General features: G+C 34.7%; 1 protein-coding gene across 2 annotated transcripts; it reads left to right on the top strand.

The window, feature by feature from the left end:
* Positions 1–486: 486 nt before the first annotated feature.
* On the top strand, positions 487–11339 carry LOC111012582 (spectrin beta chain, brain). 2 transcript variants are annotated; one of them, XM_022286771.2, is made up of 17 exons: positions 492–645; positions 733–861; positions 1479–1835; positions 2327–2570; positions 2955–3232; positions 4416–4580; positions 5279–6031; positions 6120–6208; positions 6692–6754; positions 6873–6961; positions 7056–7121; positions 7294–7911; positions 8037–8108; positions 8365–8435; positions 9267–9324; positions 9912–10176; positions 10501–11339. In XM_022286771.2, the coding sequence occupies exons 3-17, from the start codon at positions 1558–1560 to the stop codon at positions 11157–11159; spliced, it is 3768 nt and encodes a 1255-aa protein (XP_022142463.1). In that variant the 5' UTR covers positions 492–645; positions 733–861; positions 1479–1557; the 3' UTR covers positions 11160–11339. The 2 variants fall into 2 exon arrangements, with proteins under 2 accessions (XP_022142462.1, XP_022142463.1); XM_022286770.2 differs by lacking the exon at positions 733–861 and having other exon boundaries at positions 487–645.
* The last annotated feature ends 888 nt before the right edge of the window (positions 11340–12227 follow it).

Below are 12227 nucleotides of genomic sequence, written 5' to 3' on the forward strand. Positions count from 1 at the left end.
TCTCGATAATTTTTTTAGTTTTCAAACTTTCAAATTATATATTTTAGTCAATAAAATCCCTGACAATGGTTTTGTTTTTAAATTTGTGTTTTAAAAATTAGGTTCACTGCTTCCCAATTATTTTATTTTGATAAAAAGAAAATATAGCCGTATAGGTGAAAATAATTTTATAAGCTTAATTAAACAAAAAAAAAATATATAAACAAAATAGTTATAAAACTCACCACAAACTTTCGCAGTAACTATTCTATTTTCATCATTATATTATTTTGCTATCTAATATATGCTTCCCAATATTTATCTCAGCCTACTTATATTTATACAACTTAAAATGAATATTCGCGTAAATATACATATCAATTTTTTAAACAAAATAATAATTTTTTTTATTAAAACAAATATTTTAATAGTTTAATAAATAAATAAAATAATCAAACACAAAAAAGAAAAAAAAAAGGCAATTGGCGCGTACGCGTGGGAAAACACAGACAAAACGACGGCGTTTGGAGCTTCTGCCTCCTCCTCTCCTACTACTGCAACTCTCTCTCTGTTCTTCGTGCATTTCGGTTTGATCATCGCGAGATTGATCGGAGAAAAGTGGATCACAATTGACCATTTGATTTGACCTCTTACAAATTCCTTCAGGTAACTCTCTCAACTCGCCTTCGCTTCTTCCAATTCTTTGCCCCATCTTCACTCTCTTCCCTTCTCTTTCCATTTCGGTATTTCTAGGGTTTTGCCGCTCATTCACCTCCGCATCTCCCGATGTCTTAGGCTGCTCAATTCGTGATTGTTTGCTCTCAAATCTTTCATTATTTTTTGTGATTTCTTCCACCACATTTCTGCGCCAGCTGTAGAGCTGTACGTGGGTTTCCCGACTTCTTACTTATTTGCCCTGCAAGTTTTGTTTTGTATGATTTATTTGTGTGGTTGCATCTGTGATGATTGAATTGGAAATGAATTATTGTTGGGGTTGAGTGGAAGAATCTTCGAGGAAGAAGAAGGGGATTAGACAAGTTTTTTTTTTTGGCTTAATTTAACACTTTTAGCTATCTTTTCGGTATTTCACTGAAAAGTTTCTGTCGGGTTTATTTTTATGTCCGTATATGATGGCTGGTTTGGTGGTTTTTTTACGGGTTACTGTAATAACTCTCTTTATTGTGGAAAGCAATACTTTGGAAGTGGTTTTTTTAATTGATTTTCACAAATACAAACATATTCGATCATCTTAATCATGACTAAAATTAAATAAACAACGAAGAGTCTTGAGTCTCTCCGTTTGACCGTGACTTTTGTGTTTTTGGATTTACAGTCGTATCTTGTTTTGTGATGTTGCTTTCACAATCTTACTCTCAGGTGGATAATGAAGGGCTTTTTTTAGTTTTAAACTAATATATATACATATATACATATATATATTTTTATATGTAAAACTAAAATTTTGATGTGTTTCTTTCCTTATGATTGTCTAATGGCAGGAAGTTGATGCTCAAGAGTTGATTTTTATTTAAGGGGCATGAGCCAATTTGGATCGTCTTGAAAGACCATTGCAAGTGTATGATGTTAGGTTCTGGGAATAATTTAAATCGAGGAAGTGCATTCCCACCATCAAATATGCCGTCCTTGCCCCAGTGTTTACCGCTGGAGCCCATTGCATTAGGTAATCAAAAAAATTTGTGCTCAGGGGAGCTGAAAAGAGCTCTTGGTGTTTCTTCTGGAAGTACATTGGAGGACCGTTCTTTTGGAGTAGCCCATCTGAAGCGTCCGCCTCCAGTGACATCTAAGGAGCTGAAGCATTTTAAAGATAGTGTGCAAGATTCATCTAGAAGAGCCAGGTAGATTCTCTCTCTCTCTCTCTCTCTCTCTTGAAAGAGGGAGATGATTTAGCGAAGTTCTTATCTAAAGTAGTCTAAGAGGAGGCAATGAAACAAAGGTTAAGTTGAAGCTGAAACATATTTTTATCCACCCCTTTAGTTTTGTTATTTCTCTTAACCTAATCACCTAAGGAGTGACCTCATTTTTATGCATGATCTTAGCTTTATATTTGAAAGAGTGGCGCCCAATTAGAGTATAACAAGATCCTTAATGCAATGTGGAAGTCTTGACTAGCATCATGATGGATTGGAGAAAAACAGTAGATAAAGAGATGGTCTAGATTTTGCTTTCTCTGTTTGGAAATTAAGAATGAATAGGAGAGTTTGTAAAGATAAGGAGACAATAAAATTGACATACAATTTTGATGATTCTATTGTCCGATATTAATTTGTTTGTATTGGTTTTCATTTGTTCTTTATATTTATTTATTTATGTAAATTTTATTTTCCAGGGAAAGAGCAGACATGCTGAGTGAATCCTTGTTCAAGTTGGATAAATATAGGGAAGCCTTGAACTCAAAAAAACGACAACGTAGTGAAATTTCACCAAGTGAGAGGATAGGTGGTGGGAACTTATCTAAAATGGGAAGCCAGATTCAAAGAAATGGCCATGATGTTATAATTCATAGATTGGAAGATAGAGCAAAGAGTGTAGGGTTGAACAAGCGTGCTCGTTCATCCATATCTGATGTTCAGGTTTGTAACATGTGATAATATCTAGTATCTAATTTACTTGTTCTTCATTTAGGGTATTGGTATTCAATGTCAGGATTTGGGCTTACTTTTGATATCAATAGATTTTTTTAGAACACTATGGGTCAAACAAGCGTGCTTGTTCATCCATATAGGTTTGTAACGCGTGATAATATCTAGTGTCTAATTTCCTTGGGATTTCTTTTGGGTTCCTAAACTATTAATTAAAAGTAACAATGAAATGTCACTTGAAGATATGTTGCTGGAATTTGCTCATAATTGGGATTTTCTACTTAAGTCTCAAGTAATGTTCTATGAAATGAGAAATACAGTTACTTTGCTTTCATTGATTTAAGTGTGTTGTTTCTCATCTTCCAATTCTATCAGGCAGAAACCAGGTTCACCACAGTTTCAAATAATCCAACGTTCTTAGAGAAGGATGGTGATGTACACCAGCTTGTGAATGATGGTTCTCTTCGAAGTGAAGAAAAGACTCGCAAGTTGCTTGCTGGAGGAGAGGGATTGGATCAGAAAATTAAAAAGAAGCGTTCTGTCGGAGCTGTTGGTTATAGAATTAATAATGGTGATCGTGAAATTAAACGAGCTACTCATACCAAGCTGAGTTCTGACTCTAAGTTGCGATCTTGTGATGCCCAAGGGTATAGGTATCACTCATTCTATTCATGCTTGATTTAAGATTTCTGACACCGATCCTCATCAAGTATCTTTCCCTTTTCTTATTTGTCAAAAAGAACCGATCAAGGGAAAAAAACAAAAAAAGAAGGGAAGTAGCAAAAAGGGCAGTGTACTCGTGCATCTTTTGGCACCAACTCTCCATTTAGAATTTAAAAAGTTCAAGAAAATTTTCAAACTTTATGATTTGAAACACTGGAAATGATTTTAAATTATTTTTCTTGAAAAAGATTTGAAATGAGTGTAATTACATATTTTTTGTTTGGATGTTCACTAAAAAATAAAAGAAATTAAAGTTTATTAATATAGCCTTTCAATTCTGATTTCTTAATGTAAAATTAAAATCTAACAAGGTTTAAATTAGTAATTCACTTTAAAATTCTATGAAATCTGGCGAAATCCAATAATTTTAGTCTGAATTTTTTTATTAATTTGTTTTTCTTTCTGTTCTCATAATGTCCTGCACCAACTACCTTCAATGAATTTTTGATCATAAAAAGTTGAGGTTTTTCATTATTTTTTAAATTGAAATTAAAATTTATTTTATTAAAGAATTGGGTTTATGCACATCATTTTGGATAGGGTGGTTTATCGAGCTGATAGCCATAATTGCAGGAGAATTTCTATAACGGGCTTTTGTTTTTGTATGCCTGTGTTTTTGTTCTCTTTTTCATTTATTTTAATGAAAAGTGCAGTTTCCTATCAAAAAATAAAAATAAAAAATAAAAAATTCTGCCTATTATCTCTGTATCGAGATTATGTTGTTGGATACCGTAATCAGTACGTCAAGGGCCCAATCTAATTTGGAATATGATCATAATTGCATGCAGAAAAAGAGTGTTATTGAAAGGATTAGAAAAGCAAAGAGAGCAATAAGAGGAGTGGAAATGGGAAATGATAATTATATTTTATAAGATACACTTAGCATTTCGTAGTTTCATATGAACTAAGTGATACGGCATCTCCTCCCGAAAATCAAAGGGGAGAATCTATTCAAGAACCTGAATCCAAATTAATGGATCTTATAAGATCCCAAAAAAAAAAAAAAAAATCTTATGAAGTTTAGTCCAAGAGGAGGCAGTATACTGAACAACCTCCCAAAAGTGTAATGTCTCTTTGATAATAATATTTTGTTTGGCAAATTCATTTTTGTAGATTGAAATCTTCATCTGGAGTCAATGGAATGAACAGGTTGGATGGTTCTTCCGAGCCTACTAGTTCAGATGCGAGTACCATATCAAAGAATGAACTTGAAAGTGCTCTTCCTTTGAAGGGTCGCACATATATATTGGAGCAGAGGATGCTAAAAGGGAACAGTAGGTATGTAGATCTGTTATGATATTTTAATTATCTTAATGCTGTGTTAGGTGTGTTTCTTATTAATTTTCTGGTTTAGTTACTCGTCGAGAGAAATTTATGCTACTCAAGACTATGGAATCTTGCATTTGAATGACTTAGAACATTGATTGCCTTTGGTATCTTATATGGAAATCATGTATACAGTGAATAGAGTCTAATGACGCTGAAGTTGAAAAGCATTAAATTTGTTTTAGATACATTTATGAAGAACAAAAGGATTTAAAAACTTCATAGACTTCTCTAACTTTTCATATTCAATTTTCTTTCCACCACTTTTTTTCACTCTCTTGTGGAAAAAAAAACCTTGATAACATTAAATATTTTAAATTGAAAATAGATTTTTTTTTTTCATGTATTAAACTTTAAATCGGTTGAATTTTGAAAGAAGAATCAGTTACTCAATAACCATTCAATTGTTTGCTAAAAAAATTTATAAAAATCTATTACGAAGTTTGCTGAAGAGCTATATAGAATAGCAAAATGTAGATGTTTCAACTAAGTGCATTTTGGAGTTGTAAACCCGTTTACAACTGACTGTGTATTCCTTGTTTGAATTATTTCATGGACTAGATCTCAAACTACATTTCTAATAATAAATTAAAGGTTTTTTTTTGGGGGTGTGGTATAGTTTTTAATTTTAACATGCATTCAATTGTCAGGCCAAGTAACCGGGAAGACAACTCAGTAGGTAGTCCAAGTACAGTGATTAAAGCAAAGGTTTCTAGGGGACCAAGAACTGGATCAGTTATGGGGCTAGACTCATCCCCAAATATTGACTCTTCATCCGAAGCTCATCAGGCCTGGGAATCTTCAAGTCTTAGCAAAGCCCAATTGGCTGGACTTTCAAGTAATTCAAAGCATGCAATGCCAACTGGTTCATCTTTGTGTACTGTTACCCAATGGGTTGGCCAGAGACATAAAAACTCACGCACTAGGAGATCAAAGTTACTGCCTCCTGTGCCAGATCTTGGTGAAACTCCAAGTCCATCTCAAGACTTTGCAGCTTCTGATTTTGGTCCACGAGCAATTGCAACAAATGGATCAGTATCAGCTAGTAGTGTTGACAACAATACCAAAAAATTTAAAAGGGAAGTTGATAACGTTTCTTCTCCAAGTGGGATGTCTGAAAGTGAAGAATCAGGACCTGGAGATGACAAAGTCAAAAGGAAAAATACAAGTGGTGGCAAGTTTTCTTTAAGTGCAGTAGATGAAGCTGGGTCTTCTATATTGCCGGTGAGGAAGAATAGGGCACTGGCGAATGAAAAGGGAGATGCTGTGCGAAGACAGGGAAGGAGTGGAAGGGGTACTTCACAAGTTAAGCCTGATAGCCCTTTGGTGAGAGATAAGTCAGAGAGCCTATTTGTAGAAAAACCACTCCACAACATGAAGCCTGGCTCTGGGAAAATGAGAAGGTATTTAAACTCATATTATTTTAGTTCCTCAAGCATTACGGTTGTACTTGTGTCACGATCTCATTTTACTTTGTATTTTTCAAATTAGTAAATCAGGTCGTCCACCATCAAAAAAACTAAAAGATCGCAAGGGTTCAGCTCAGGTTGGGTTAACTTGCCGCTCCTCAGATATCACAGGTGACCTTATCAGTTTCTGGACTTAATCTTTCTTACATGTGATCCACAATTTTCTCAACCCATGAATTAGAAGTTGCTACTAAAATTATAGTACTCTTTGGGTAGGTTCGATGACTGCTGTCTGTCTATGTCAAACCATGAACTTATTAATGCCGAAACAAGATTGTGATTCTGTCATGTTTTAGGCATTCAGGTGATGCTTACATTAATGATTGCTAACCATGCTTGAAGCAAACTCTTTTCTTCAAAGAGGCTTTCATGTAATAGCTCTTTGGGGCAGGAGTGTCCTCTACCCTCGGATTTTATGTTTCTTGAGTTCCCTTGAAAATTGTCTGTTCAGGCTTTTTTGTCTGGTCTGTCTTGATTGCTTTTACTGCGGTTATTATTAAAATGCTGATGGGGGAGGGAGGCCTGTAGGCTGTAACGTGTAGTATGTAGTTATATGACGGTGGCTCACTGGTAGATATTAACATTGTTTTCCAGGTGAATCTGACGACGATCAAGAAGAATTGTTTGAGGCAGCCAACTCTGCTCGTAATGCCAACAGTATGCCTCTTGATACTTAAATTATATTTATAATAATTTTCTTTCCTCTCCATGAATGTGGCTCTCTTCTTTCTACATTCTCTCTGTTGACAATAATATTGGATTTTTGTGTTTGTAGCTCATGCTTGTACTGGTCCATTTTGGCATAAAGTAAATTCCATCTTTGTTTCTGTTAATCCAGAAGATGCAGCAAACTTGAAGCAACAGGTAAACTATGTTATGTGCTGAAGTATTTGTAATTTCTTAGTTACTTTGGTTGAACACTAATAGATTTATGCCCCTGGGTGTTTTACCGAATCAGCTAAGTTTTGCTGAGGAGCTTGGTGAGAGGTTGTCTCAGATGCAGGACACTGAACACGAGAACCTGGTATTGTAGCTTTATTTTCATCTAGTTTTCTGTTTATGCTTATTGTTTTAAACAATTTTGATGCTTGACCATTCCACTAATATTGGCCTTATAGTTTTTGAGTTGATTGGACACACAATATATCAGAAAGAAAAGATCAACTTCCCAACTAATTCCATGCTGAATTTCTCAGGGTCTTGGTGTACATGTAATAGACACCAATTGTTTAGGAGAAATACGAGGGTCGAGTAAGGAATTTGTTAGGTCTGCTACGAAAAGTGGATTTGACATGGGAAGACTAGACAAGGCTGTTCCCCTGTATCATCGAGTTCTTTCTGCTTTGATAGAAGAGCGGGATTGTGATGAATATTACCACCAAAGTGAAGGGAAGCACATGTTTCTGCAATCAGCAAGTGATGATTCTCACTGTGGTTCTTGTAACCTTAATGATTATGAACACAGAGATAGAGATAGAGTGGAATCAGAGGCTGAGTCGACAATAGATTTTCAAATCCCGAAGAATAATATGTTTGACAGATTCTCTTGTGATAAAAGTGCCGTGTCCAACTCGTATAGGAATCCAAGCATGTCTAGCTTCATTCATGGTGGCGAACAGTGGCAAGGAGATGATGACTTATCACATTGTGATGTAGGGAATGCCAGTGAAATATGTTCAAATGATTCTTTCCAGCTGCAATCTGGGGATGTTAACGCACCCAATATTTCTTCCAATTGTCAGTATCAGACGATGCGACTGGATGACAAACTTCTATTGGAACTACAGAGTATAGGGTTATATCCAGACACCTTGGTGGGTTTTTTTTTTCTTTTTTTACTGAAGTTCCACGCTTAGAACTTGTAGGATGAGCTTTTATTCAATACATTTCTCGCAGTTGTGTCCTCTTTCCCCTTACATTTTCCTTGTTTCTACTGTAGCCTGATCTGGCCGAGGGAGAAGATCTCATCAACCAAGAAATTATGGAGCACAAGAGAAGTTTGTTCCAACAGGTTGCACTTAAATACATTGAACTGAGGTTTCTCATCTGAAAAAAAAATATACATTGTTCTTTTATTCTCTTTTTCTAAATAAAATTGTTGTCATATATTTTCTTTTCTGGATATTCTTGCATCTTATTGGTTTACAGAGCTATTAAATAAATAACTACACCTTCATAAAACTTCTTGGTTACAAGTCCAAAAAACTTGATATCTCTATTTATATGAATATCTTGCTTCTTTTCTTTAATGTTTCATCATTTAATAGGTTGGGAGAAAAAAGAGCAACCTGGAAAAAGTGGAAAAATCCATGCAGAGAGGAAAAGATGCGGAAAAACGGTAAGATTCATGCAGCAGAAGTTAAAAGGACCCTTATTTGAGCTTCTTACATGCTTTGTTAGGACCTCTCATTTCAGTTTTTTGTTCAAATATAAACATAACTAACATATTATTTTTGTTACTAGGTTTTTAGTGCACGTGATACACGTACATACTAATCTTAGTTTAGAGATTTACTGAAATGATGTAGATTCTAGAATTAAGTAAATTCTAATAATTTTCTTACTAAATTTTGATACTCAGCTCTGAGTGTGCATTTTTTTTTTAAATTAATATTTAGTACAATTTATCATATATATCTAAATATTAGAACCAATATTTAATATTTAATTTTGATATAGTGATACAAATGTTAGTTTTGATATTTAATGAAAATGTGATGATATAAGTTTCCATTAAGTTACTTCACCATCACACACCTTTTCCTATAGTATATATATAGACATTATGAGTTCATTTTTACAACCTTACCTGAACAAGATCTGTTCTATAGGTTGTACTGTGTCATAGTATGAGTTCATTTTCTCCGATGATTATGAGTGTTCGAGTTGGTTTACGTATATCTTTGGCTAATCCTACGAGATTTGTGCTTGACCTTGCAATATTCAATATTTGGCGAAGATATAAATATCCTAGGTAGATTACCATTAAAGATTGAACCCATTACTCCAAAGGTTTGTGTGCTTGCTATGGTGGTGTATAATTTTGTGGTGTTAAAAAAATTATATCGTTGTAGTCAACCAAATTGTTGTAAAATTTTCAGCCCGATTGTTTGTTGATCTTTTATTTTAGATCTTTTCTTTATGAGGTGGTTATGATGTTTTCATGCAGGAAAATCGAGGAAGTTGCGATGGACCAACTTGTTGAGATGGCTTACAATAGGAGAATGGTAAAATGCTTGTTCATTTTCTGTTGTTACTAAAAAAATTGAGTCAATATTTCATGTGATGTTTTCAGTTAATTTTATTTTTATATTAAAATATATTTGCTTAAAGTTTGAGTATGTGTTCGTCTATCGTAATTTGCTATAATATTACCAAAGTTGTACAAAGTATCAAGTTTTGCATACAAGTTAAGGGACATTTAGTCATTCTTTAGTTGCAGGGATGCTGTATAACGTGCATTATTATTTTCAATTCATAGGATCAGTTGGCAGATCAGATAATTTGTTTGGGAAAAGAAAATGGGGTCTGATAGGATTGGGCCGTAGGGTAATAAAGGGATATTATTAGGGTATTGAGGGTACCTTAGTAATTAGATATAGAAAGTTGTTAGAGAGGGTATTATAAATAGAGTGAGGGTGTAAGAATGAAGGTATCCAATTGAGTGAGTATGTTTGGGCTTGAGTGGAGGGTCCAAGTACCTCTAATACTTAGTAGCTATTGTAGTTAGTTTATCTTTTATCTTTCAATATATTTCGGGTTCTAACAGGGTCATATTCTATGTTTTGCGTTCTCATAAATTATGTATTGACAGGGTTATCGTGGCAGTAATGCTTCGAAAAGTACAGTTCGCAGGGTCACAAAATCAGCAGCCAGGTCCTTAATCAAGCGTACTCTCACTAGATGTCACAAGTTTGAAGATAGTGGCATTAGTTGTTTCAGTGAGCCTGCATTGCAGGATATCATTTTCTCGACACCTCCGCACAACCGAGATGCAAAAACCATCAACTTCGGTGGCTCTACAACTGCTACTAATATGTTTTATGAGTCTTCTCATCAGATGGACGACAGGGTATTGGGTACGTCAATGTTACTTTCATCCTTAACTATATTTGGTGTAATCATGCTACATTTATCTATCCTATTTCGGGATGTCTTTGTTCTTCAGAGCACGTCTCATTAAGAGTGCATTGGGCATAACTTTTGAGAGTAGTGCTTCTGGGTAAAATACTTTACAAGCACTCTCGGAAAGAAGCATTAATTAATTATTCCTCTAAAAGCCTCCAAAAGGGCTCTAATAAACTTCTAAATCAGTTTTGACTATGTAACCAAATAGCATGGAACTTCGAGAAAAGTACTTTTCATCCTTCTAGAAGTCATATCGAACTTATTCGTCATTACAGGTGCTGTTTGTGGCCCATCTGAGAGATATGACTCACAGAGTGATACTTTGGATAAAGGTTCTTCAAATGCTCAAGCCATCAATTCTTCAGAGCAAGACTGTATGCGTGGATCCATGGTGATTAAGCAGAAGAAGAGGGAAATGCGCATAGATGAAGTTGCTGGAAGTGCTTCCTCCAGGGTCACATCTGGGCTCACCCCAGGCATCAAAGGAAAGAGAAGCGAGAGAGAAAGGGACCCTAACAAAAACCATCCCCTTGCCAGCTTCTTCGGTTCATCGTTGGATGGCTGCCAAGGTGTCCGGCGATCGAGGGCAAAGCCCAGGCAGAAGACTAGTTCTTTGTCGACTTCAGAAGTGCCGGAATCTTTGGCCTCCGAATCTCGTAAAACGGGCCCAAATTTTGGCAACAGAACAAGAGAAATCAACCAGGGCAACTTTGTGCTGGGGTCATCTAAAGAGGCAGAGGAGTCGAGTGGTTTGAGTAACTTGCAATTGCATGATTTGGATGGCATGGAAGAACTAGATGTATCAAAAGACCTCGGCGAGCATCAAGATCTCGGTTCTTGGTTGGACATCGACGAAGATGGGTTGCAAGACCATGATGCCATAGGTCTCGAAATTCCAATGGATGATCTCTCCGAGTTGAATATGATGGTTTAGACTGGTTTCATTCAGGCCCCAACCTTTATATGGTGAAATTGTTGTACCACTGCTCTGAATTCTTAGTGACTGGCTTCATTATATTGTGTGTAGGCCATTATAATGTGTATATAATTCTTCAATGGTCGTTAATTCTGTAACTATTGCCTAATTCACTTTCTAACCCGCAAGTTTTGGATATGACCTCTATTGCTACAAAATTTAGTTTAATTTTAGCCTATGTAACACTTATCTCTAACTTCTTTTCATAAGAGTTTGATCACTTTTGTAATTCTTCTTTAGACAACCACTCCATTTAATAAGAGATCATAAGCTGCTTATGGTATTTATCTCTAATTCTTAAATTTTTATTTTTAAAGAATTGTTTATTATAATTCTTTTTAGACAACGACTTCATTTGATAAGAGATATCTAATCTAGTTTTTAGAGCAATCAAGCTCTTCTTTTGTAAATATCAACTTTTATGGTCACTTGAAGTACATTTTCTTCGTACAATAAATAAATATATTAAAATTATTTCTCTCTATATTATTTTTCATCATTTTCCTAACTTCATCCTCAAACATTTTGACAAACACTACTTTTGTTTTAGTACGACAAACACCACATAGATTCTATTTAGAACCTCTCATCAATTTTCTATTTTGCACGTCACTAAATGATCAACGAATATATTTTAACATTACACAAACCATGAAAGCTATAATTAAGTCGAGAACATCTTAATAGTACGTGCAAGGAGAAATCACCGCTCAGAAATTTAACTAGAGAAGAACCCTCCTTGGACTTTTTGAACTGATATTCTTTCTAAGACGAAGAACTTTTATTAATTTGTTTCTATTTTATTCTGTCTCTCTTATTTGTACTTATAAAAAAAATTATAATTTTATTGGAAAAATTATCCTTTTAATCTCTAAGTTTTAGGAAATATATCACTTTTGGTCCCTTACATTATTTTTTTTTTGGTAGTCCAACGAAGTTGGCTAATTGTATATATCTGTTTTTTTTATTAATTTATAGTGCTGATGTGTAAAATAAGAATATACTTTATTATTATATCACCGATGT

The sequence above is a fragment of the Momordica charantia genome, assembly GCF_013281855.1.
Source record: "Momordica charantia cultivar OHB3-1 chromosome 3 unlocalized genomic scaffold, Mcharantia_2.0 BLBB01000003.1, whole genome shotgun sequence".
Lineage (NCBI taxonomy): Eukaryota > Viridiplantae > Streptophyta > Magnoliopsida > Cucurbitales > Cucurbitaceae > Momordica > Momordica charantia.

Excerpts from the sequence above, each read along its gene's own strand:
- LOC111012582 (XM_022286770.2), top strand. The coding sequence starts at position 1,558 with ATGATGTTAGGTTCTGGGAATAATTTAAATCGAGGAAGTGCATTCCCA. Across the intron at positions 3,233-4,415 it reads TGTGATGCCCAAGGGTATAG|ATTGAAATCTTCATCTGGAG; the intron begins GTATCACTCATT and ends TCATTTTTGTAG. Across the intron at positions 9,325-9,911 it reads TGGCTTACAATAGGAGAATG|GGTTATCGTGGCAGTAATGC; the intron begins GTAAAATGCTTG and ends ATGTATTGACAG.